Source organism: Choristoneura fumiferana, chromosome 16 (assembly GCF_025370935.1).
Source record: "Choristoneura fumiferana chromosome 16, NRCan_CFum_1, whole genome shotgun sequence".
Taxonomy (NCBI): domain Eukaryota; kingdom Metazoa; phylum Arthropoda; class Insecta; order Lepidoptera; family Tortricidae; genus Choristoneura; species Choristoneura fumiferana.
This window is the reverse complement of record NC_133487.1, coordinates 2,824,343-2,851,164: the sequence shown is the minus strand read 5'-3', so window position 1 is coordinate 2,851,164 and position 26,822 is coordinate 2,824,343. Positions and strand designations below refer to the sequence as shown.

Below are 26,822 nucleotides of genomic sequence, written 5' to 3'. Positions count from 1 at the left end.
AATTGCCGTTTTTTCAGTGTTTTTTTTTATTTTTAGTCACAGTCCATTGTTTTACAAGTGGTTCATTGGCGTTTATTCTATATGAAGACAAGGTGAAAAACCTGTACAAACATGAACATGACTCAAACTCTGATAATGAGACTGGAGGTCTTTGTTTATGATTAATAACTTGTAATAAGGCACTCCTCTAATTATGTTTACCGTTTGCTAGAACGGCTAGGCGCTCTGTCGCTTTCTCCCGTGGCTTGTGTGAGAAGGACAGCATGTTCTATTATCTCTATGAAAGTTGTCAGTCACCTGTCATTAGGGTGCTCGCTACGCTTTTTAGCTTTACGCCGGAAGAGACAGGTACATTTGTAGGGGAGGGGACGAACTACTCATTAGGAGGGGACGAACTACTCATTAGGAGGGCTAGTCGAACAAAATCCCGGAAGTACCTATCTACTGATGTGATGTGATTGATCACATGATCATAATTAAAATAACAAATAAAACTCAAATAAGGCCACCTAGTCTGTTTTCTGAACTACTTACTGTAGGTATTTGGGTGTTCAATAAAGAGCCATTGTAGTATTGTAATTAAAACTATGCTGTGAAATTTCAAAAAATTAAATTTTCGTGTTACCAGGGACATGCAACAACCCCAAATAAGTAGTTTATTGTACTCTCAATCTCTTGAAGTACATTTGTTTTTAATATTTACTGATTCAGTACATAATGTTTACAATTTTACATTGATATGTCTTAATAAATCTCAAAACACTCGCGGGGTTTCCAGTGAGCAATAAAAATAGTTGTTTTTAACATGACCATTGTTACAGGCTCCTGAAGAATTGCCACAAGATTGGCGAGGGTGTGTACGGAGAAGTGTTTCTCTGGCGAGCACGGGATGGCCGCGCGCGTGTTATGAAGATAGTACCCGTCGCAGGCAGCACCAAGGTCAATGGCGAGAACCAGAAGGACTTCCACGAGATTATATCGGAGATTGTGATTGCTATGTAAGTATATTGAAAAATCGGCTTTCAGAAGAAGCGACGCGAATGTATAGATTCATTGGACGGGTCTTTGCATCCAGAGACGTGGTTTCAGTGCAAGGGTGACTGTAATATCTGTCTGTAGTGTATATATCTGAGGCTCCCCATGAGGCTGACATAGTCACATTTGGTGTGCCAAAGCCTCGTTAAAATATCAGAGGAAAAAAAAGCATATAGATAGAAAGCAAGAAGAAAACGTGACGTTATTACGTAAAATACTTCGAAGAAAACGTAAAAAATTACGTATCACCACATCACGGTCACAAACTGGTGCCAAATCAGCAAATGAACGGAGCTAGTCTTCCTTTTCTTTATATGCTATTTTTGCGGTTGAGGTGCGTGCGTTTGATTACTACACTGTACATTATAAACGAGCCCATTGCGTGGTTGAGATTCTCGCCCCACGGTGGTTACCTGGCAAGACAGCGACAGTTCTAGCGCTTGATCATGATCACGGTAGAGCGAGATAGTCTACACCAGACCAGAAACTCGAAGTTCGTATCGCACCATCCCTCTCGCTCTCGTATTAAATAGTATCTCGTATTAATAGTATAAGTGTCAGAGGGGCTAAAACAAAAGTTAGTAGGTATTTGCTGTTGGAATTTTTTAGGCTAATATTTTACTGAAAAAAACAGTGTTCGGAGACTATTTTTTTTTTAATTTATAGCGGCTGTGACCGGACTTTTGCCGGAAAACGCGTCTCGCTAGTATCTCCTATGAGTCATTTCATAAACATAGTATGTAATTCTACCGAAACATTGACACGTACTGTGTGACGTAATTCACTTAATGCTTAACTTGGTCCATTCAAATAACTATTATTGGAAGTGAAACTCCATATTTGTCACTATTATTGTCGCCTGGCGCAGTTCCATTCGATTTTCAGGGTCTTTTTATGTGACTTTAATGATGAGATGAACTACTATGGCAAAAGTTGTGTACAGTCGAGTTCATAAACTTGTGAGCAAAAATTTGATCAAAAATATCTAAACACGACTCTATTGTTAACGGCGTAGAAGCGTGTTCAGATATTTTGATCAATTTTTTGCTCACAAGTTTATGGAACTCTAAATGTGAGACGACTGTACACTAAATGTGAGGTCTTGCACATGCATCTGAAGGCACACCAAACTCACTCCAGATTACCAAAATGTTCAGTCCATGTTACTGCTTAGAGAACACATTTTTTAAGGTTCCGTGGTCTTACAAATCTTACATAAGTAGCACTGAATGGGGCCAAATATTTCCTACTTCAAAGAGATCTAGGAGTTCTACCAACGCTTCGTCTTTCGGTCCCTGGTCGCCACTCGAGGATTTTCCTCCCCCAACACGGGAATTATGAAGCTTTGAATTATTGCGTCAGGAGCTTCCTTAAATCTCAATTAATTCAATAATTTATTTGCTTAAAGTAGATAGGTATTATACAAATAACAGCAATAAATAGTAGAAAGCTGAAAATAAGTTTTTTTAAATCATAATTTAATTTGTTATCAAGGAGCATCACTATATTCTTACTTAAATCTCTAAATCGCTGTTACCGTAACGTCGGTAATAATGAATCAGTAAAGGGAAATGGCCGACTAGATTAGTACCAGCCATTGTTTTCCCTTTGAAACGCCGCCGTCCATCCATGCTATGTAATTTGTGAACGACGATTAGCTGAACACAAATGGACAATATAAAATTCTAATGAATTTCCAACCGTGGGCGATTGTTTGGCTTTCACGCTCCGTGGAGTTTCTATTCGGGAAAGGGTGGCGTCAAATTTAAAAGGAAATTATACTGTGGTTTCAGTCTATCGCGCTCGCCGTCGCCATGCCAATTATTACCATCTTATTGTTCAATCTTGTATTAGTTGTTGCCTGCAAGAATTCTTAGGCCCACTTGCAGTAAACGCGTTTGCAATACCCCTGGTGTTGCAGATGTTTATGGGCGGTGGTGACCTCTTACCATCAGGAGACCACTTGCTCGTTTGCCTTCCAGTCGTATAAAAAAAAAAAACATAAATCTCGAGTTAGCGTTAAGCTCAGTTTAGTAGTGTCAAATTGTATGGAACTGTCAAGCTTAAGCCTGGATTAAGTACTAAAATCTAGATTCATGAATTCCTGCAAGACGGCCTTAAAATTAGTCCAGAGATTACCCCCTCATACAAACTAACAAACAATGTTTATCTATTTAGGGGCTGTTTCACCATCCATGATTAGTGTTAACTGGCGGTTAGGTATGATGCCGTCTCTATTTTGTTTTGTTCGATCGTTCGATGTTTGGCATCACATTTAACCGTCGGTTAACGCTAATCAATGGATGGTGAAACAGCCCCTTAGACTATTATAGCTATCAGTAATTTCTAGTCTGACCACAAATAAGCGCTACACTGTACGCGAGCGAGATTTCTAATCATTTGTGATCTAATTTCAGTTTTGTTTTCAGGGAATTGAGTGCCTACGCACTCCCATAGCAGATTTGGAGCGAAAATTTGATGAAGGAAAGGACGTTGATGCACTTGAATTGCACGCTATACAGAATGCAACTGATGTTTTTAACGAGGTAAGAACTTTTTATCAATTTGATGGTATGAAATTTGTATGAAATGGATCTCTACTCTGTAACTACCTACTCGTTTCCGAATCTGACTTTGCCGGTTTTTGATAACCTTTTTAATAATGGGAATATGCTCTGAGTCAGAGTATACCGTGTGCTTGGATGAACTGGGAGTTTACTACGAAATTCGAAAATCGAAGTTCGTATCGTACCGTCCCTCTCACTCTCTTATTAAATAACATTAGCGTCACAAGATGCGGAGTTCGAATTTTGCACTTCGTACTATAGGATAAGGCCTGGTGTATATTCTACCTAGCCAATAATAAGCCAGAACGTCGCGACAGTTGATATGTACTCCAAATAACTGATTGGCTGTTTGAAATCTATTTAATTTCAAAGATTTTATTTACGCCAGCGACAATCTGCTTGTTCTCAATATGACACACAAAGTAAACGAATCTAAATTAATTCGTATTTATCACATAGTAGGTATTATTAGAAGAGGTAATAATCTAATGTAATACAGTAACGAACTTCTATGATATTGACCTTCATACGCCCACACACACACGCTGGGCACAGGCGTCGTCTCGGAATGAGAGGAATTGAACTGTAGTTCCCACGCGGGGCCACTGCGTAATGGAAATTTCACTAACTCTATTAAGTAAATAAATTGCTTCAAATGAGTTTGCGGGTTTGCTCATGGTAAATTTGAAATGTAATTTTATCTTTATTTCGTATAACCTCAAATTTAAATTCCGTTTTAAAGATATCAAACAGGAAGACTTCTAAACTCTTATTTGGACTCTAGCCAACGTCAGCAGGTGCCTGTATTTCTTACAACTCCTTGTCTATATTCTCGAACTTACTACGTTATTTCACCAATAATTTTTGAGAGCACAAAATATTCTACCTGCTGTCCCTTTTTTTTGTTTTGTATGCCTATCTTGTCTACCTGCGTTTTTTTTCTAAAGCTATTCCAAGACACAGGTACCCTTCTAATTTATAGGAATGATATTTTTAATATCTCGGTCACGAACGTCGAGATTATGAATTAAGCAATAAATTGAACATGGCTTTTTGAGTAGTTTGCATGTTATTGTCAGGATGTCATATGTCTTAGTTGTTTTACATATATTTCACGTGTGTTCTAAAAGGTTTATACATGTGTAATCGGGATGTTATTTATGAATGTTAACTTGTAACAGCGGGTCATAGATAATTTAGCGGTAACTCGTATGTTATACAATAGAATAGTCGAGGAAATAGGTCGAAGCATTTCCTGATCTTTCTGTGATTGAGAATTTGACACTTCTAGTTATTTTTTCACATTCATTGGAAGTTTGGCCTATTGTTACAATGCAGCTTTCTTTTCTAGGATATAAATATCGGAATATCGGGCTACACAGTTTGTAAACGACATAGTTGTACTTAGCAAATTTCAGCTCAATAATACAATTATAATATAATAGAAGGTGGTGGAAAAAATATATATGTACGTTACCAAGGCGTCAAAAATATGTATACACCTTTACGCCATTTACCGTAAGGTCGATGTACCTATACATATATTTGAAACTATGTCTGTACAGATATTTATGTCCTTGGCTGTACTTAAACTATTTACGTACAGGTCGATTCATAAGAATGTATTACCGATTTGAATACACCTCACACCAATATGAAAATGGCATGCATCATGGGTTCGAAAATATCCGATGTTTATTATAAATATCAAAATATCGGATATTTATGATATATATCCGATATATATCAAAAGTTTGATATATATCCATTTTGTATGAAAGCCATATTATTATTAGTAAAATAAATTAAGTAAAATTGTTTCTGCACTTTATCAATTACTTTCTTTGTAAAAAATAATAGAATAAACACAACAAAAACTTACTCTTTCGTAACGAAATTTTTCTGACACGACAGACGCCATTAAAGCCGGCAGAAGTGTTGCCATTAATGGATTAGAACCTACTATTAGGGAGTATCTTTTAACTACTCCAACGCCATCTACATTTGGGAAGTAGAAATACAGTAACAAAGGTCATAAACTAGCCAAAAATAACTTAATAATATCAAATTTTTAAACCATTTTTTGTATTGATATATATCATAAAAATCATTTGATATATATCGGATATATGTCATGATATATATCATCGAACCCTGCATGTATCAGTCAGTTTCCTACAAAAATGTCTATAGATGTGGATGTGATATTACTTCGTTCTATCCATTCTTGCCAGATGTTGTATTGACCTGTAAGTAGGTACCTAAACAAAATGAAAGCGTTGAATTAAATCAACAATCGTAACATCATACCACCTGGGAATGACTAACACCTTTAGAAGAATTTAAATCGACGAAATTCAATTCGCTTATTGCATAATCTTCTCGTACTTTAGCACTGCATTCTCTCGATAAAATTCGCCGTGTTTCCATATGAATCACCTCATTCATAATAGATAGCGTGCAATACTAATTGATAAGCAAACTGGGCCAGCCTTATAAAGGAGACTGTTTTATCTTTGTACAGCTGCCTTATGATTTGTGCTATAGAAATGATATTGCTCCGCGTCCGTTCCATTTGGCACGTGAAATATTCTTAAAAACTGAAACTTGACCCAGATCTTTGTACTGAATTCATGTGTATAAAGTGTAAACTGGGTCATACGAGTTTCCTTGTGCGCTAGAATGGAATTAGTTCTTTAAATTATATCAAGAACCATATATACCAAGCATGTACATGTTCCTTGATTATATTCACTCTCGGTTTCGCACGAGTAAGTAGTTGAAGTAAGATCTGGTAGTTTGATCGAAATTCCAGGGGATTTTATTATACTCCCATGGGAATTCCCTAAAATGGTTGCATATAAAACGCCCGCACCAAATTTCATGTCTCTAATCCTAGCGATTAAGCTTGCGAGATTTTTTAAATATCCCGTGGGAATATCGGAATAAAAAGAAGCTTGTGTTATTCCAGACATCCAGCTATCTACATAGTAGTATAATTACGTCAAAATCCGTCCAGCGGTTTTACCGTGAAGGTGTAACAAACGTAACACACGCATATACAAACTTCCGCATTTGGGTCGATCAACTTTTTCTTGTCTCTCGTTGTATAGTCACGGTCTCCTGAGTCACTCTTTAAACCGTAAGTTTATAAGTTTAAAATTTGCCAAACATTTTTGTGGTAGTTTTAAGCCCCTTTTATAATTATCTAATAAGCGTGATAGTATAATGTCCCTCGCTGAAGGGGCAGAATGACAAGAAAGAAATAGTTGATCCGCCTTCTTCTTCTTTCTGTGCCTCTTCCCATTATTTGGGGTCGGCCCTCCTCGTTCTCATGCGCCAGGTCGGTCGATCCTGGGTTGTCTCCTCGGTCAACTGGGCCTGTTTCAAATCCTTTGATATGGTGGACCACCAAGTAGCAAGTTTTTATTGAACAATTTGTACTTTGCTTAAGGTACATGCTGCAGTTACTCTTGTCCTTTATAAAGTACACGAGGACTCACAGTAACGTTCACCGAAATCATATCATCCGAAAATAAGAGGTACATTTAGATTGGTTATAAAATTCAAACCTCCGCTTATTTCTCAAAAGTAACTTCTGCATTAGTAGGAATTTACAATAAATTACAACGATGATAGACTAGAAAAATAACAACGAACTGTATTATCTTCAATCAACTTAAATCAGTTGTGTATCCGGATACACCAGTCTCCTAAACTTATCGCGTAGGTAATTGTCGAACTACTGCGATAAAGCGTTATTTTTAAATGATGACTTACTATTAATATGAATATACAGGATTTTTTATATTGACAGGAAACGTTAGTTTCCGCATACATAGATGACGAAGGCACTTGCATGTACAGTCAAGTGCAAAAATAAGTATCTATTCGAACTACTCAAAAATATGTTACTACGGCCTTATTGCGTCGGAATAAGAGTCTGTGGTACTTATTTTTGAAACTTTGAATAAGTTCATATTTTTACACTTGACTGTACGTACATAAAGAGTCACAGTACCCGTACTTAATCTTGTAGGTACCTATATGGTAATGAGTATTTCTTGGTATGGACATCCTTAATGTTTTACCTATGTTGGTCATGCTCATGCCATATTGAAACTTGTTTGTTGCCGACTAATCATTAGTTTACTGTGAATTTAACGTGCTTTTGTTTCTTTACATCTTTTAGAAAGGTTTCAATAACCCCCCGGTGAAAAGAGGGGTGTTTTGATGTACTTTTTTTTTACTTTTGCGTGGGTAGGTTTTTCATCAAAAAATCACTTAAAACAAGCTTATTCGTCAACGGTATATCTTTTATATTGACATTGGACCGCTACATAAGTCACACATTTTGAGTTAGTGTAACCACTGGTAGTGTATCAAAATTCAATCACAAGATCTGAAGCAAATATATGCGAATGAACTCCGTAAGAAAGTACTCCAACTTCACAAATTGAAATCTGAATTTACTACCCAAAATTATCTTATACAAGGCGAGGTAGTCGTTGACTCATTAAGTTGAATTTGTAACAGCCTTATTCATAAAAAATCCTTAATTGAGGTTTGATCGTCTGTTACTTAGCAGACTGATTAAGCTTGTTAGACGGTTGTCAAGAAGTATGATTCATAAACGCTTGCTAGCAGTCTGCTAGTTGTTGAGCTGCTGATAGACGGATTAGACGCGTTATGTTGGCCACCTTGACAAATCAAAGACAAAAAATGGCCTAATCGATAATTAAAAAAAAAAATGACAGCAGTGACAGCAAATTAGCAGGAAAAAAATAAAAAGCGAGATGTTTGTTTTCCCGCCATTTCCAATCCGCATGTTTATGTTGTGCAAAAAGCCATAATTATGTTAATCATCCTAATTTTTTTTTTCATATTTATTGTTAATTTATTGTTGCTAATTTAGAGGATTTTTAAATACAAATTCCTGAAAATAAATTTTCCTGTTTTTTTTTTAATCTTTGCGTAGCCCTGCCTCCACTATAAATATCTTCGGTATGGTTTTTTGCTCTTGTCAAAGTCAGCTGTTCATACTTGTGGCGGCCATTTTGTGACTTAGCAGGGAGATAAAGGAGGGTCTACGGTCCTCTAACTTTAGCAGAGCCTTGATCGACTGATTAGCGCTAACAGACGTTTATGAATCATGTTTTTTAGCATCGGGCCTTCAAGGAGCCTTCAAGGAGGCTCTAACTTTTTATGAATAAGGCTGTTAGTCTATACCTAATAATGCCTATAAAATTGCTATGTTCGTTAAATAGATAAGATAGTAAGATGGCCATCCTGATAAACTTAGTCGTAAAACGGCATTTTCTGTTTATCACCACGTTTTAGATATGAAGGCTAATGAAGAGACGCATTTATAAGTTTTGATCTTCCTGAGTTCTCTGATGCAATATTCTGAAGATGCTATATTATGTATGTTAGTTAGCGCCCGCGTTTTCGCTCCTGTTTCCGTAGAAATTTTGAAATCGGGGGAAGGCCCCGGGACTCGACTATCTGTATACGGAATTTCATCTAAATCGGTTCAGCGGTTTAGACGTGATGAAGTAACAAACAAACAAAAAAATAAACAAACAGACTTACAAACTTTCGCATTTATTATATTAGTGGGATAAAGTAGGATACAAACAAAATAAACAATCAACAAAAGTGAGCAACACTAGGTATCAACAAACAACAAAGGTCACTAGCGTTTCCTCCCGATATATCGTGTGGGAAAATCCATGTCCCACATGAAATACTATCGAATATAAACATGATTTCACCGTTTCCCACTATTGACACCTAACGACATCAACACTAATTAAACATACGACAGCTGAAAATTAGATATATTCGTGTTTCATAATCAATGCCAGCTAGCGCTATGTATGCTATTTCTGGAAGTTATAGTGTGATTTTTAAAGGACAAAATTAATTATAGCAGCAAGCCAATCGGAATTGACTAAGTTTATAAATGTTCGTTTGTGGTGTCAAAATTGTTTAACATACTGTCGCATAAGCTTCATTTGTAGTGACACTATAATTGTAAACAATCTTCTTTCTTTGACGAGTTTGTTTATTGAAACATGCTTTAAAAAAAATAGTATTATGTACCTATGAAATCAAAATAATAAAAGTTACCATATATACACACACACGCATGAAAATTAAGTCCTAACTTATTTTCAAACGTGTTTTTAATAAAAAGTCACGTTGAGGTCGCTTCCCTTCTTTCTAATGCTAAAGTTTAGTATGAGCTTTGACAGGTGTTTAGCATTACATAGGTGCTTACATACTTGGTACCAGGGCTTTAAATACCGTTAAAAAGTGGTAACGTTACCAACTGTCAAACCGATTTAACGTTAAATGAAAATTAACGTTAAACGATTTACCGTTACTTATACAACTTTTTACCGGTAAAAAAAATGGTAACGTTATCAGCTATTCATTAAATTAACGTTAATTGACAAGTATCGTTAAATCATTTTAACGGTATTTATATTACTATTTACCGGTAAGCTTGGGTAACGTTAAATTTTAGATTATCCTCATTTATCGAGCGAGTATGCACGCGCTAAATTGGCAACACTCGGTAGCATAGCAAAAATTACCGATAGTAGTTATAATAATGTGAATTGGGTAACGTTAACAAGCCCTACAATGTAAAGTAAATTTACCGGTAAAAATAACGGTAATTAGGTAACGTTAAATAATGTTAAGTTATCAATTAACGTTAAATTTTAATACCGGTACTAGGTATTTTTATGATTTTTACCGTTATTTAACGTTACTTATAGTGTGAATTTGGTAACGTTAACAAGCCCTGCTTGGTAAGAAAGAAAGAAAGAAAGAAAGAAGACATTTATTCACTTACACAGAAGACACACATATACAGCAAAATTAACACAAATAAAATAAAAAAATACAGAAAAACACATGAAAACATTAAATACAATATATACAATGTTGTGTGTCCCCGCGAAAGTGAAACGGTCGCTGACTCAGCATTATGCTGAAGCGTTAAACGCCTGCAGCGCTGATTTTCTGCCAGAACCGTCTGTGACTCACGGAACGATACACAAATATAATAAATAAATAAACCACTTATCTATACATACACAAATAAACTTAAGAGAAAAAATAATAATAATAACTATAACAAACCAAGAAATAAATAAATTACAACGAACAATAATTAAAAGAAAGAAGAAAAAATGGATTGTTTAAAAACATCAGGCCGGCATATCAATGTGGTTGGCATGTCAAAGTGCTGGATAGGGAAAGGATTTTTGGAGCGTCAACAAGTAATCCTTCAGCTTGCGCTTGAAGGTATACCCACTACACGCTCCTTGGATAGGGGGAGGAATATCATTCCAGCACTTGGACGCCGCAAACTTAAAACTTCCGCGGAATGCTGCAGTCCGGTGCTTGGGCACAAGAGCCATTGCGCTCCTGCGCTCACTCCTCGACCAAACAATTTTACTGTGGAGGTACAATGGGGTCCTGTAGCGTCTCACACCAAACAGCAGGGTAGCGAGGTGCATGCGCCTGCGTGCAGACATGTTCAACAAGTTAGCGGCGTTCAGGTACGGAGTGATGTGGCAGCGGGGAGGGACACGGAAACAAAAACGAGCGCATGCGTTTTGCACCCGCTGTAAAAGCCTCTTAGAACGACCAACAATGCAGCCGTCATAAACAACATCACAATAGTTTAATCTGGACAATATAAGCGATTCACAAAGGTCAACACGCAAATCGACACTAAGGTAATCGCGTATATTGTACAGAACTTTGAGACGGTAGAAGCAGTTACTCACAACTTTTAAAATGTGGTTCTCAAAGCTCAGCTTGCCGTCCATAAGGAGGCCAAGGTTGTTAGCTTCTACCACCCGTTCTATTGGATCACCCATGACGGCAACATTCTCGGTAGCCAGAGCATCAATAGCATTCTGAATTTGATGTCTCGATCCAAATACTATGTACTTCGATTTGCCGGGATTGAGGACCAAACAGTTGCTCTCTGACCAAGCAGAAACACGATCGAGGTCTGCATTGATGGCGTTTACAGCTATGGACGTTTCTGACGGCGCGCAGGAGACGTACAGTTGAAGATCGTCCGCGTAAAGATGGTATCCACTGCTCTTTATACTGTTGACAATATCAGAACTGTACAATATAAACAGCAGAGGACCCAGTATCGAACCCTGCGGCACACCCCGTGTCACAGGGCAAAGAGAGGACCGCAGAGGACTACCATCCAGCCCACGCAATACGATGGTCTGCGCACGGTCAGTCAGATAACTGTTAAACCATTTTATCGTCGTTACATCAAATCCATAATACGACATCTTAGATAATAGCAAGGGAATGCTAATGCAGTCAAAAGCCCTGGAGAAATCTAAAAGCACTAAAATGGTACTCTTACCAGCATCCTGAGCCTGTAAAATATTATCAACTACATCTAGTAACGCAGTAACTGTCGAACGACCCTTGCGAAAACCAGATTGCAGTTCAGGTAGGATGTTGTATTTCTCCAAGTATTCCGACAGCTGGTCGCAAACCACCCTTTCTATTATCTTTGATGCACAGGGAAGGATACTAATAGGACGGAGATCGGATAGATTAACAGGGTTAGGTTTTTGGGTAAGGGGGTCACTTGAGCGATTTTCCAATCAGTCGGGAAAGTCATAGTCTCAATGCTCTTATTGATGATGAAAGTCAGTATCTTAGAAGTCACCGGGAGAGTCATAAGTAGCATGTCAATGGCAATAGAGTCATGTCCTTTTGCAGTCGTTTTAATAGAGGTCATAATTTTTGTCACAGCTTCTATTGTCGTTGGTAAAATAGTAAATTTTTTGTCACTTTGTCTATCAAATTCATACCGTGTCAAGTCAGATATAGATGCAGCAGGTTTACCAGGTATATTTAAGAAATGGCGGTTTATTAAATCGGGGTCGTTAAAGTGTGTCGGTAGGTCAGTCTGCGTCTGTGAGTCTGGAAGGACAGTGCGCTTTAAGTTTTTCCAGAGTGTCTTTGAGTCGGTAATGTCGTTGATGTGGTGCTCGAAGTAGGCTCGTTTCTCGCTATGAATGGCTGCGATCACTAGATGTTTCAGGTCCAAATAGTATTGCTTATGAGCATCAGTCTTGGATCGCCTGTATTTGGCGTGGGCTTTGTCTCTGAGACGCATCATAAGCTTTACATTGCTCGTCAGCCATGGTTTGAGTGCCTCCTTTACAACAATCGTTTTTACAGGCGCGTGTTTGTCGAAAAGTTCAAGTACAAGTGCGTTAAATTTTCCAACCATGTCATTTACGTCATTAAGTAAAAGTATTTGGTCCCAATTTATAGACTCAAGGTCATTATCGAAGTCACTTAAGTTAATGTCTTTAAGAGGTCGGTAAGTAATGCGTCTCGGCGTCGGTTTCTGTTTTTTATGTCGAACTCGGCCGTAATGAATGCGTGTCTGCCTAAGTCGGGAATATGCATCACTTCCACATTCACAACGTGAGCGTCAGTGCAAATCAGGTCTATGGTCGTCTCGCTGTGTTCAGTAAAATGCGTCGGGTTGCGTACGTGTTGAGTTAAGTTAACTGAAGTTATGAAATGCATCAGAGAAACAAACTTACTGTCGGTTATGTCCGTAAAATTTATGTTAAAGTCACCAAGTAAAATCAAACGGTCGTAATTAACAAAAGAAGTAATCGAGTTCGTAATGGCGTCAAAAAAAGTATCAACGTCAAGCCAAGGAGGACGGTATGCGGTTCCAATTATTAATCGCTTGCAATTTATATTTAATTTTAACCACATTTGTTCTACGAGTGCAGCCGGCGGGTGCGGGAGAGTGCGGGCGGCGAGATCACGACGTATAAAAAAACCAACGCCACCCCCGCGCCCCGCGCGGACCTCGGTTGGTCTAGCCAGGTTTCTCAGTCTGTATTGCGCCACGGTAGGAGCACGTCCCTCCTCGCCGGCGCGCAGCCAGGTCTCGTTAATAGCAACGACGTCGGGTTTTGTCTCAGTCATAATCGCAATCAACTCGTCATGTCCTGTACCAAGAGAACCAGCATTAAATAGACCAACTTTGAAGTTTTTAAAACGAGGCATGGCAAGGACAGAAGATCATCACGTAAAAATAATAACGAAGACATATGCAGGTTAATATGATAATATTATATAGTGTGGCGTGAGCGGTATGAAATATATGCAAATAATACATAATACATAAATATATTACTTTGGTTATAGGCAAATCACAGAACGGGACAAAAGTAATCAGTTGTTTCACTTTCGCGACGACACAACACAACGAAAACAACACGATTGGGACACACCGGAAGGCCACAAAATTACGGTAAGCACATTGGTATAATAATAATATATAAATAGATATTTGTAAGCAAGAATTTAACAAATAGAAATGATAAGAATACTCGTACAATGTTTTTTCCAGGACTCCACAACAAAAAACAAACAATAAACATAACTTATACATATGAGCGGACAACGGCGACCGGAGTAAAAATACCCAAATCGGCCATGGTGCGCAAGCAGTGGCCCGGCAGACCGTCAGCTTTACGGGCAAAGATCCTCCCGCCCCGGGTCCATACGAAGCGCCAGGCAGCGGTGCCCGCGGCCTCGCGGGCGCGCTGGAACAGCTGACGGTTGGCGGGCGTCAGCCTCTCGTTGGCGTAGAACCGCTGCGGCGACGATGCCAGGCCCAGGCCCTCGGTGGTGGCGCCGCGGCGCACGCGCGCCTGCCGCAGCAGCTCGTCGCGGACGGCGCGCCGCGCCAGGCGCACCACCAGCGGGCGCGGCCGGCCCGCCGCGCGCTCGCGGCCCGCGCGGTGCGCGAACACCACGTCCCGCGCGTCCAGCTCCACGCCCAGCTTAGCGGCGACCCGCGTGACCAGCCCGACCGCGCTCTCGCTCGGCTCCTCCGGCACGCCGGACAGCTGCACGTCGTTCGCCAACAGCTCCTGGTCCCGCTCGTTCAGCTGCGTCTGGAGGGTCGCAATGGCCTCCTCCATCGCCTTGGTGGCTACCGACACTGTGCTGTCGACGACAGCTTTTTCCACCGCGTCGACGCGATCCTCCAGGGCACCCACCCTTGCGTTGATATCCGCCATGCATGCCCTGACATCCTGAAACTCCTGGCGGAACTCTCTGAGTTCATGTCTTAGGGCCTGGAGCTCCCGTCGAAACAGCTGAATCTCATCTCCAAGCGACGACCGCGGCGTACCCTCGCACACCGGAGACTCGGACGAGTCCACCGCCCCTGCACCTGACGACACCTTCACAGCGGCGGGCGCCGCCGACTTGGCGGGCGCCGCCGGCTCAGCAGGCGAAGCGCTGGCGGAACGGGACGCGGTGTCCCTTGCACTGGTGAGCTTAGCGGGCGCGGGCTTACGGGTGCACGTCGGGCAGCTCCACTCTCGGGGGACCGCCGTGCCGGCAGGAACCCCCACGCAAGTGCAGTGGTAGTGCCCGCTGCATTTTGGACACACAACGGTTCCTGTACGCCCGGTAAACTTGGCACAAATCGCGCACTTGGTGGACATCGCCGCAAGTTTGTTGTTTTTTTTTTTTTTTTTTTTTTGCTGTGGGTAGTTAACTGGGTCAATATAATTTATTAGTGGTTTTTCTTATTTAGCACTGCACTAATACACTTCGCGAACAATTAATGTTGTCTATTACGATGTTATCTTGAAATGTAATACAGGAACAGAATTGAAAACTTCTTGTTTTATTTTTAATACGAAGGAAATATTTGAGCGCGTACTTTGTGTAACGTTCCGAGGGTAAGTATTACGAGGGTAAGTGGTACATTGAAGTCGATGAATTATTATAATGCAAGTTCTAACTTGTGACCACCTTGCGATCATTGAAATGCCGTAACCTCACTGCAGATGTGCATTAGACCGGTTTAACATCTGTCGTCATAATTATTTCAGTTCCTAGAATACTACTTTTTTATTTATACTTCGTCCATTGCTCTTTGCCCGTAGGGGGAGCTTTAGGGCATTGATATTAATCCAGATATGGACTACAAACAGGCTAAAATGGATCAGCCTTATTTTAAAGTGGATGCTATAGGTGCGGTTTAGAGTGTATAAACAAATTGTAGGTGGAGCGATTCGATGTATGATGATGGTTTCGATAGCAAATATATAAATATTTATCTGAAACATAATTTTACATAGGTAGTAGTGTCGCAGTGGAAGCGTGCTGGGCCAACAACCTGGTAAAATCCATGCTAATATTATAAATGCGAAAGTGTGTGTGTTTGTATGTTTGTCCGTCTTTCACGTCGAAACGGAGCGACGGATCGCCGTGATTTGTGGCCAGAGAGTAACATAGGCTTCTTTTTATCCCGGAAAAATGCACAGTTCCCGATGGAACAGCGCGCGATAACCGAATTCCACGCGGGCGAAGCCGCGGGCAAAAGCTAGTTAGGTATAAACAAGCTTTGAAATGAAGTAAATAATATATTAAAAAAAACAATAAACATAAACAAGTTATGCGACAGGCAAAAAGAAAGTGAGTGACTATATCCCCCCCACTAGAAGAAACATAGAGTTTTGTAACTAGGTTTACATTATAAAAAGTTCCAACACCTTGACTTGTCTTTAGAAGCTAAGGCTTTGAATCTCTTATCCTAATTCCTGCGCAGCATATTGAGAGCTTGGTCAATTTGTTGCTTAGCACGTAGCAACAAGTGAACAGGCAGCCATTTTTAATATCCACCACTCCATTCATTTGACGTGACAGGGGGTGGGATGCTATACCAATTTGTGAACCAGTTCTATTCTCAGTATGAGATGAATGCAGTTAATTATCTCGACGGCCGGCCGGGTTGGCTCTTATTGAAACAAACGTGACGTGGCGCATTCAAAGATGTTTTTAAGTACGCTCTCAAATCCAACGATGACTCGGACCATTCCCGTCGGAAGATCCAAGTAGAAAGTTAAGACACACCGTAATCACCGAAGTAATTTAACACTCTAGTGCCCACCTTTATACTCAGCCCTTCAGGCCTATGTCCAAATGTTTCGTTGATTCACCTCACCGTGCAACCACAACGAATTACATCGCGTTTTAGATACGCATTTAGAAGCGTACCGCGTGCCCATCGACCGTTGAATTCTTTTGTGTAAATGACCCTTTCGACGGACACGAATTGACCTAAGCGACATTAAAAATTTAACCATTTTGTTCCTTAGGTACTGGCAGTAAGGTGCGTTTACGGCAGTTACACGTCGCGGCTACTCGATTTGTGGGAACTGTATGACGAATGCAAGGGCTCTGAGAACGACAATCCGGCGATTTTGCCGCGCGACCAGCAGTTCATTGTGTTGGAGTTGGCCAACGCCGGGCAGGATCTAGAGAGCTATCAGTTCAACAGCGCCGAGCAAGCGCACGCGCTGTTTCTACAGGTACGTTCCGATTTTGAATTAAGTTTTTTTTCTGTAACGTGTCAGTGGCCCGTTTTGAAGTCTACGCACGCAAATTGACTTTTTTGTTTATTTTTTTGTGTATCCGTGAAATACGTACTGGGTGCTGGCCAGTTTTTTAAAACCTGGTTTGACGTGAATTGTATTATAGATGAAGATGTTTTTTATACGCATTACGCATTTCACGAAGTTCAGGATGTTTTCTTTATTCGTGTTTAAGTGTCATGTCTGTAATAATAGACGATTTGCTTTTCTGTTGACGTAATAACGACTGTTTAATGGGCATTTTCGCGAGAAGAGATTCACTCAAAATTTGGCCTGTCCCACACATTCAAAAAATAAATTTCAAAAAAGAGGGCAAAATTTTGGAGTTATGTATGTGCAGTTTTGTTCCATTTTTCATATAATTTTATAAAAGAATAGATTAAAAGTAGAGCTTCTTAGGATTTTTTGTATAAATTTATATTTTTTGGTGCGGCTACCCCTAGTTTTCGACATGTCCTACCCTGATCAACGATATTTCGAACACCGTTTTAAGGTTGTTTCAACAACTTTATCCTTTTTATATTGTAATATAGAGGTGTGTTCCTTAATGAAGTATAAATTAAAATTGTATTGCATTAAATAATACTTTTCATATATATTAAAATAATACATTTTATCGCGTCCCATGATTTAAGGTGAAGTGGAAAATCCATTTTGTAACCATTATTTTTCAAAAAGTAAAACAAAAATCTCCCAAACTAGTTTAAAGCATTACATTCTGGCAACACTAGCATTAGACGCCATTAAAACTTCACAGGTCAGCCATTTTAAAATTTCTCTCAGGCGAGGTTCAAACGTGAAGAGAGTAACCACGCAAAAACAAGTGTCTACTTTGTAACTGGTGATTTAAGAAGGCAAGTTTGTTTAGCTGTTAGATTTAATTTTTTTTTTCAATATTTAATAGGTTGTTTATCGATTGCGTTGTTCAGCGCAGAGAAAAAATTTTCACTGACAAACAATATTAAAAGTTTTAGATCGTGAACCATGGATGCGTTACTTCCACTTTGTTCGGTTACATATATATGGAACACTATAGTTACGAAGTGGAAGTATAAAGGCGGCTGCACCAGGTGATTTTGAGGCCGAATAAAAGTAATTTAATTTAGCATGATTTTAATAATATTGGTGTGATGTTGTGCCGAAATGTAAATTACAGCTATATAAATTAACAATTTAATGTTGTTCAAACAATTAATGATTATTACAGGTTAAAAGTTGACTTGGATTTTTTTTTCGTATTTGTGAATTTGCCTTTATGCTTTCCATTTTGTAATTGCAGCGTTCAGTTTTGTAACTGTCCTATTTTGATTTGATGCGAAATGATTTTTTTCTTAATTTTATATGTAGAATAATGATGCATAATAAAACTGATTTATATTTAATGACCTTTAACTTAAATAAATAAATTAAAATAACCATACAACTAACTACCCTAGATGAAAGACGCTAAAATTTTCTAACGAAAAGGACTAAAAAGTAACAAAGTGGAGATTTTTCCTTTGGAATAAATATAAAGGACATTATATTGGGATATTCTTCAGTTGTATGTATACCATAAAACTGTTCTTAAACGGAATACATAAACACAAATAACATACAAACACTGTATAATAACTAATTTTACTTTTAAAAAGTTACAAAGTGGAGTCCTTATCTGCAGAGTGGTCACCAATAAATATTTTTTTCTCATTTATATGTTGTTTTGTAGTATTTATTTTATGATATTATGCAAATATAGAGTCTAAGTAATTAATAAAATTAATATTTAAATAACTGATGAAAATAAAATCCTTTCGACTCCACTTGGTAACTGTGACTCTTCTCGCGAAAATGCCCTAATAGTGTTTTAATGATCGTTTGATTTGCTTACTGTTATCATTTCGTACCGGGAAACGCGATGCACTGCGAGACTTCCTTTGGCAAAGTATACAAAGATAGTAAACAAATGAGCAGTAGATTACTCCAGTTATCTCTCCTTGTTGTTGGGGGTAATAAGTTTTATTACAATTTATCTCGAGCTAAACTTCAAGTTGTGAAGATAACAAGCCCAGCGTTTGTGTGGATAGTTGTAAATTCTTTAACCGTTTTTTCCTGAATGCTTTTTGTCCCTTTCTTTCAACTTTTGTGCGAGGCCCTTGGTTACATGGGATACAGGTCTTACCTTACCATGTTAAGATGACAAGAAAGAGTACTTATTTATTATGTATGAATATCTCTGTAAACAAAGCCTTGGGACATTAGTAGTAGGAATTTTAATGCATTTATTAATACCAGTATGACTTTATGGCAACAAAAAGTTGATCGACCTAATCGTCTTGAAGACAAAAAAACCTCTTTTCTGCGTGGGGACGAGGACAAACCGAAAAACACACTTTCCTGTTTAGGTATATTATAATAGAGAATTCGTAAGTTGTGCTTGCCTCGCGGTAACCACAAACAAGTTTTTTTTTTCTCGACAAAAGCACCCCAGAGATCAACTCGGAGAATAATTTTGAGTTTTTTTTTTTTTTCAGCATTTTGAGCATGCCAGTATGGTCGCTGCGTACGATGAGTGAATTTCTAGGTCGAGTCTCCAATACCTTGACTAGATTTTCACTTATCCTACGCGCCGGCTGAATCTGCTTTCAATGTTTACAGTGTGGTTTTTTTACTAATATTTGTTTTGCATTTTTGTCTTTATTTCTCATGTGTGTGTTAGAATTTAAAGTAAGCTTAGTTGGTATTTTCAAATAAACAGTTCACGTTTTATTATGACCGTTAGCACATATGAATCACAAATCAAACCGAATTGACAATGCCGAAGTGACTTTGCATTAATGCTCTTGTGTATTAAAATGTGTTACTTTGTCATTGTAAATGCTAATTAACTGTTTTATTTGAAAATACTTGAATAGACATTATTTCTATGGCACCCCTGTGCTCGTCCTGCTGGTTTCTAGCCAAACAGTGGATAATTAAGCAGAATTGGCGGTTCAATTGTCCAGTTAGGAGTTTACAAGTTTTATTGGCCCCATCTCCAATTACCTTTGGGCTTTTATTTGTACTAAACTACTAAAACGGTATTCTTCCGCCCGAAACACCGGATTGGAAGATAAATTTTATTGCTCGACTAACCCCCTGTTTCAGCATCCATTGATTAAATTTATCTGCCGGATAAATGTGATGCCGTCTCTGTTTGTTTTGTTTGAATAGACGGAGACGGCATCACATTTATCTGTCAAATAAAATTAATCTATGGGTGGGGATGGGGAAATAGCCCCTAGTGTAGGGAAATATCCAGAAGGCGTAAGGCTGGACTGGTGGAATATAATATAATCTCTATACAAAATCCTTTACAGGTTGCTTTTCAAGATTGAACAAAATTTTTCTTTCGAAGTTAAGACTCATCTTTGACGCGACTTTAAGCGTCAATCAATGTATTGATGTCCAAAATTTTAAATCATGGAAATCTTTTTGGGGTTCACTTAATTTTACTTAAACTTTATATCCTCTATCATTTTTAAACCTGTATGATTTTGTGCATTATGTTCATAATAGTGGTCTGTGTCGGTTGCAGGTTGCATTCGGCCTAGCCGTTGGCGAGGAAGCTTTCCAGTTCGAACACCGCGACTTGCACTGGGGGAACGTGCTGATTGCTCCTACTGAACAAAAGGTAGTCATAAACTACAACTATTAGTGTCTAAGTAATGCGAATTAACGAAGATGACGTTTCAATTCATGGATTAACTTCACTTGATATTACGTTAATCAATCGTTTAATTAGTTACTAGATAAACGTACTAGATTCTGGTACCTATTTATGAAGAAGTAACCGTGCGCCGCAAAATTCACGTCGTGAAAAGTACGTACGGGCCGGTTGGCATTGTTAACGCAAGTCGATTAGATAAATTTTAACGAAACTATGTTTTGCCGGCGCGTGTGAGAAAACTGCTTCGTTAGAAATTAGTTTCATACGATTATTTTCATCATAAATTTGCTAAAAGTGGCTGCGAAGCGGTTGTAACGTTTCGTGTGCTCTGCCTACCCCATTTGGGAATACAGGCGTGATGTTTGTGTGTGTGTGTGTGTGTGTGTGTGTGTGTGTGTGTGTGTGTGTGTGTATTTTCATAAATGGCCGGCGCTGAGTGTTTAATGTTACTTTGCGATTGAAATACTAACTACCTACATTATGGAGTTTGTGTGCTGTATGTACTTACATGATAGATAAAATGAAAACCGACAGTTCTTATAAGTACCTTAACCTGGAAAGTATAATTTCTATCACGTAACAGATTAACCATAAAAGTTAACTTTAATGCTTTATGAATTAACGAAGTTAACTTTTAGTAGTGCATTAGCGATTCATGAAGTTATTTCGCTTGAAAGGCTTAAAAAATGCTGTGTCCGCTCTGCCGACCTTGTGTCGCTGTCGGCCGCTGCCATCTTGATGTGAATCGGCCAATAATGTGGGTTCCTTGAGGTGAAATATCGCTAGATGGCGTTAGTAACGAGAGATCCGTTTGACGTTATAGTCTTGCTTTCGATTAGCTCATTTACAGCCTTATTCATAAAAAAACCTTAATTGAGGTTTGATCGGTCTGTTACTTAGCAGACTGATTAAGCTTAATAGACGTTTGTCGAGAAGTATGATTCATAAACACTTGCTAGCAGTCTGCTAGTTGTTGAGCTGCTGATAGACGGATTAGACGCGTTATGTTGGCCACCTTGACAAATCAAAGACAAAAAATGGCCTAATCGATAATTAAAAAAAAAAAATTGACAGCAGTGACAGCAAATTAGCAGGAAAAAAAATAAAAAGCGAGATGTTTGTTTTCCCGCCATTTCCGATCCGCATGTTTATGTTGTGTAAAAAGCCATAATTATGTTAATCATCCTATTTTTTTTTATATTTATTGTTAATTTATTGTTGCTAATTTAGAGGATTTTTAAATACAAATTCCTGAAAATAAATTTTCCAGTTTTTTTTTTAAATCTTTGCGTAGCCCTGCATTCACTATAAATATCTTCGGTATGGTTTTTTGCTCTTGTCAAAGTCAGCTGTTCAAACTTGTGGCGGCCATTTTGTGACTTAGCAGGGAGATAAAGGAGGGTCTACGGTCCTCTAACTTTAGCAGAGCCTTGATCGACTGATTAGCGCTAACAGACGTTTATGAATCATGTTTTTTAGCATCGGGCCTTCAAGGAGCCTTCAAGGAGGCTCTAACTTTTTATGAATAAGGCTGTTAGTTATTAAAAAGTGAAGATAGATTCACAAGAGCTGGTATGAATGGATTGTATGTGTGAATGATAATGTCTATGTGTGCGTCACAAAATGTTTAAATGCCGATTGATTCAATAAGCGATAACCGCGTGTTTATACAATATCGTCTGAACCGCCCAAGTGCAGGGTAAATAATGGAAAATATTAATATTGATGAAAATTCCATTAGGTATAGTAAAATATTTGTAGCAAACCGTCAAATTCACCTTTCTATTTGATTTATTAGTGCTAATAGTGTGCTGATTATATGTATTTCTTTTTATCGTGTTACAAAGAAGTACTTTTACAAAATACGTTTAGGAGGCCCCTGTTTATAAAAACATTCACACATTGACAAGTGACTGCTTTCGTTTGATTTATTCGAGCCAGCTCTTGTGAGTAGACCTATTATAATCACAAATATTTATTTATTAATCAATATAAATTACAGCATTACAGTAAAAACCATTGCGCTATAAAAATTCAATTAGACTAGAGTTGCCAACTTTTTTTATAAGAAATAAAATATATTTAGGGCTGAAAAAGAAAATAAACAGTATTTTAGAAATATGAACAGAATTTTAGAGCAATGGACAGTTTTATTGTTTTAAAGACTTTTTAGTCTCTCTCCCACAACTCATCAGTATTTTGTATACTTTATTTTTGTTTAACAGTAAAAAGTATAATGTTTTGAAAAACAGTATATAATGTTGGCACAATAAAGTTGGCAACCCTAAATTAAACATACAAAAACAACAATAAATAAATATCATTTAAATATCATTTAGGATTTTTGAAAGCCGTCATTGTCGCTACCCTAAAACGAGGGAACACCAAACCCTCGGCCAAAAGTCGGAGCACAGAAACATCTGCTGAATCAAACGGATCTCACTATGCTAGCGCCAGCTAGCCTCTCACAGGAACGCTGAACCTTTATCGTCAATATAAACTCGATGGTGTCAATTCCAGTACGCAACGTTCGTGCTCCGTGGCCGTTCGCACCGCGTCCCTCGCTGCGGCGTGGCTGCGACCATCATCGATTACTCTCTGTCGCGTCTGTCGCTGCCCCTGACGGCGGCCGGCGAGCGCGCCGCGTTATACAACGACCTCGCCGCCGACGACACGCTGTTCGACGCCGTCGGCGACTACCAGTTCACCGTGTACCGCCTCATGAGAGACAGGCTGGGGTGAGTCTTTGTGAACTAGCTATTGTTGTTTGTTTATCACTCATCATCGTCATATCAGCCGGTTGCCTCGGTTGGAAGCGGCTTGCGTCCACCGTGAACCCGCGACTCTAACCAGAGGCCTTACCTAACGAGCGGCCATTGCCATCGTTTTCACCATCTCTTTCTGTAGCCATCTACACCGTGAACTCGCGACTTTAACTAGAGGCCTTACCTAACGAGCGGGCCATTGCCATCTCTTTCTGTAGCCATCTACACCGTTAGACAGAAAGAAATAATTAATGCGATAGCAAGCGTCCGCGCGCTAGATAATACGGACTCGGGTCGTCTGTTCATCTCGTTGGTGGTCGTTTATCACTATCCCACGGGAATTACCATTAATCATGTGACATCTTCAGACAGCTAAGTTTATCCTACCAGGAAATGCTATTGGCTGGGTGCGTGCGAAGTACTAGGTGGGAGTAATGAAATCTATCGCAGCGCTCATAGTGGCCAAAAGTAGAAATAATGTAGGCTCTGTCATACTCATATGAATCTGTCATTAAAAAATAAATTTGTTTAGACTTAAATAACTACCTAATTTTAGTAATAGATGTTTGTGTTATGGTGCGAGCTTGAATTATTGAACACTGTCCCTGTTTTGTTCTTAATTCCTCTACATCCCGGACATGTCCAGAAGATACCAACAATTTTCCTTTTGGAACGGTTTGTGGTTGAAATTTGTTATTGAGTGACTCACAAAACCAGTCTTCAAAATGAACTCATTTTTATCTGAAAATGATATTTAATTTATTACTAGCGATACAAGAACAATTATATATGTGCACTATTATTTGATGAAACCATTACAGTAGCTTTATCTTTTTTGTTTTACAGTAAAAGTAAAACTAAACATGAAGTAAACAAGCCCTGACATAACCAAAATAAATCACACCGTTTGAATAAATGTTACTTACCTCATTCAACTTTAATGAACTAAAATGAATTCACAACCCTTTGTTCACCGAAACCGTTAAGCCGTGAAAGAATAACTGTTCATGTATGTATTACTATGTGTTTCAAATAACAACTCAATCTGTACATTTTAGAGTTGACAGCTGTATAATCACTTAAGTAACTGCGTTTTTTTTCTGGAACAAAAAAGGATAAGGTTATTGTAGAATTTCATACTGATAACTCTGTTCTGTAGATAGGATTGGGCTCACGTTTGACCATACTCAAGCATGCTGGTCTAGTAAATATAAATACCCATTCACTTGGTCTGTGATTCAGTTCGGTGAACAGAAACGCAGGCAGTATGTTCCAATCTTTAAATTTGGCACAAAAATTGCCGAACTACTTTGATGTGATAAATAAAAATGTTGCCAGACACACAAAAACGGTTTTTTTTTTAGACTGTTTCATCACCAAAAATACGTTGTCCAAATAGTATTCCATTTTCTATTTAATTACCAAAGACAATATCGTAAATTTATAGCATGCAAAGATTTTATCAACGGGCACAGTGTAAACTTTGTCTGAAGACGTTACATTGTTTAATGATAACTCGTTACTTTAATATTGCGTCAATTAAGTGTTACGATTGTAAATGAGTAGCGGGTTGCAATTTTATGTGCACGTATATAAACGAGATAGTCGATTAAAATATTTGGCAAAACGTTCAAACAACTAATTATTTAGTAATATTGCTACCATAATTTATGGAGTTTTATGACTAATGTGAGACGATATTTTAGCAGATAATTTATACTAAACATTAATTTAATTGTAACTTAGCTCATATATACAATATATTGCAAACACGAATTTGATACGGATACTTTTCAGTTTTCGTTGTATGTATTTGCTTAAATTTCTCTACTGATAACTTTGACTGAGATAACACAGCCAGATTCACGAGGGCATTGAACTTGCACCGTAATAACTTAACAAGTAAATATTTTTCAAATTTTATTCGTCTGGTGCGTTTTTGTACGACTCAGAAAGTACTTGCCTGGAATTTATGACCTAATAAATAATACATGCCCTAATTCGTGTACATTCTACGAATTAACCCGTCGCGCGACCAACGACTTTTTTGGGTAATTTTGGACTAGTACCCTATGTTAAAGGGTGATCGAAACTAGTAATAAAAATGGACTAATCACGAGCACTTAGATACGCGCCACTGGCGCGCAGGGCGTTCGACGGGTTAAATGGGTGGCACAAATAATCGGAATGTGCATTGTAACTTGTAAGGTGGTATATTACAGGGAGATTCTTGGCCCAATAGGGAATAGTTCTGCCGCCAGAATGCAGCACTAGCACATAACGTAAACAGTTTTTGACATGTTCTTCAAAACACTAAAAGGATTAAAATTTTAACTCGCACCACATTCTCGAAGCAGTTTGATTTGTTTTGATTAATATGGTAAACAATGAGTAGCGCAAATGAATTTATAAGAAACAATATTATGGCGGTTGAATATTATAGCACATGAAATTCGGGCAAAAGTAAAGGTATACCAGAAAATATTCTACAGATTTCTATAACCTAACCAAAAAAAAGTTGGAAAACTCCTGACTTTCACTTCAAAGTTCAATATCTCAAAAACGACTGAACCGATTTTGATGAAATATGTCTAAGAACCATAGCTAGAAAACCTGATTTCAAATAAAATAACCGCGTTCAAATCGGTCCACCCGTTTAGGAGCCACGGTGCCACAGACAGACACCTGACACACGTAGCGGTCAAACTTATAACACCCCTCTTTTTGCGTCGGGGGTTAAAAAGAAGCAATTAGCTCACCAGTTTGTTTACCCATCTTATATCATTTGCTTTGTTTGTCCACAGCAATGACTGGAAGAATTTCGAGCCGTACACGAACATTCTCTGGCTGCACTACACTGTAGATAAAATGATAACGGCCCTTCGCTACAAGCGGACCAATACGAAGATTCACAAGCATTACATCTCCAAGCTCAAGGCGATCAAAGACAGAATCCTCTCCTACGGCAGCGCGGTCCAATTCGTACTCACTGACATCGAATATTAAACGAACAAATGTAATTATAACTTATCATTAATGTCGAAATTCTATTTCATTAGTAATTTATCAATATGGATATTTTTAGCACCTGCTCATCGTGTGTATCGGACTTGCATCGCATAAAATTGAATAATGTATATAGAGTTTGCTTTGATAATGTAATAGACGCTGAAAAGATTATTTACAATATTATAGCTACGTTAGAGCAGACAAAAGGTGCCTTCTTAGCTAAGGTAGTGCCTTTGTTCAAATTAAATTCATACATTGTGTTCAAAAA

The 26,822-nt window shown here is 38.4% G+C and overlaps 1 protein-coding gene across 1 annotated transcript; it reads left to right on the top strand.

Annotated features, from left to right (window-relative positions):
* Positions 1 to 81: 81 nt before the first annotated feature.
* Positions 82 to 26,822, top strand: LOC141436534 (serine/threonine-protein kinase haspin homolog). Its single transcript, XM_074099539.1, is given in 8 exon segments — positions 82 to 92; positions 822 to 998; positions 3,465 to 3,475; positions 3,478 to 3,581; positions 16,817 to 17,029; positions 20,649 to 20,744; positions 23,301 to 23,518; positions 26,350 to 26,822. Coding segments are annotated over 8 exon segments (1,032 nt in total). The 3' UTR covers positions 26,552 to 26,822.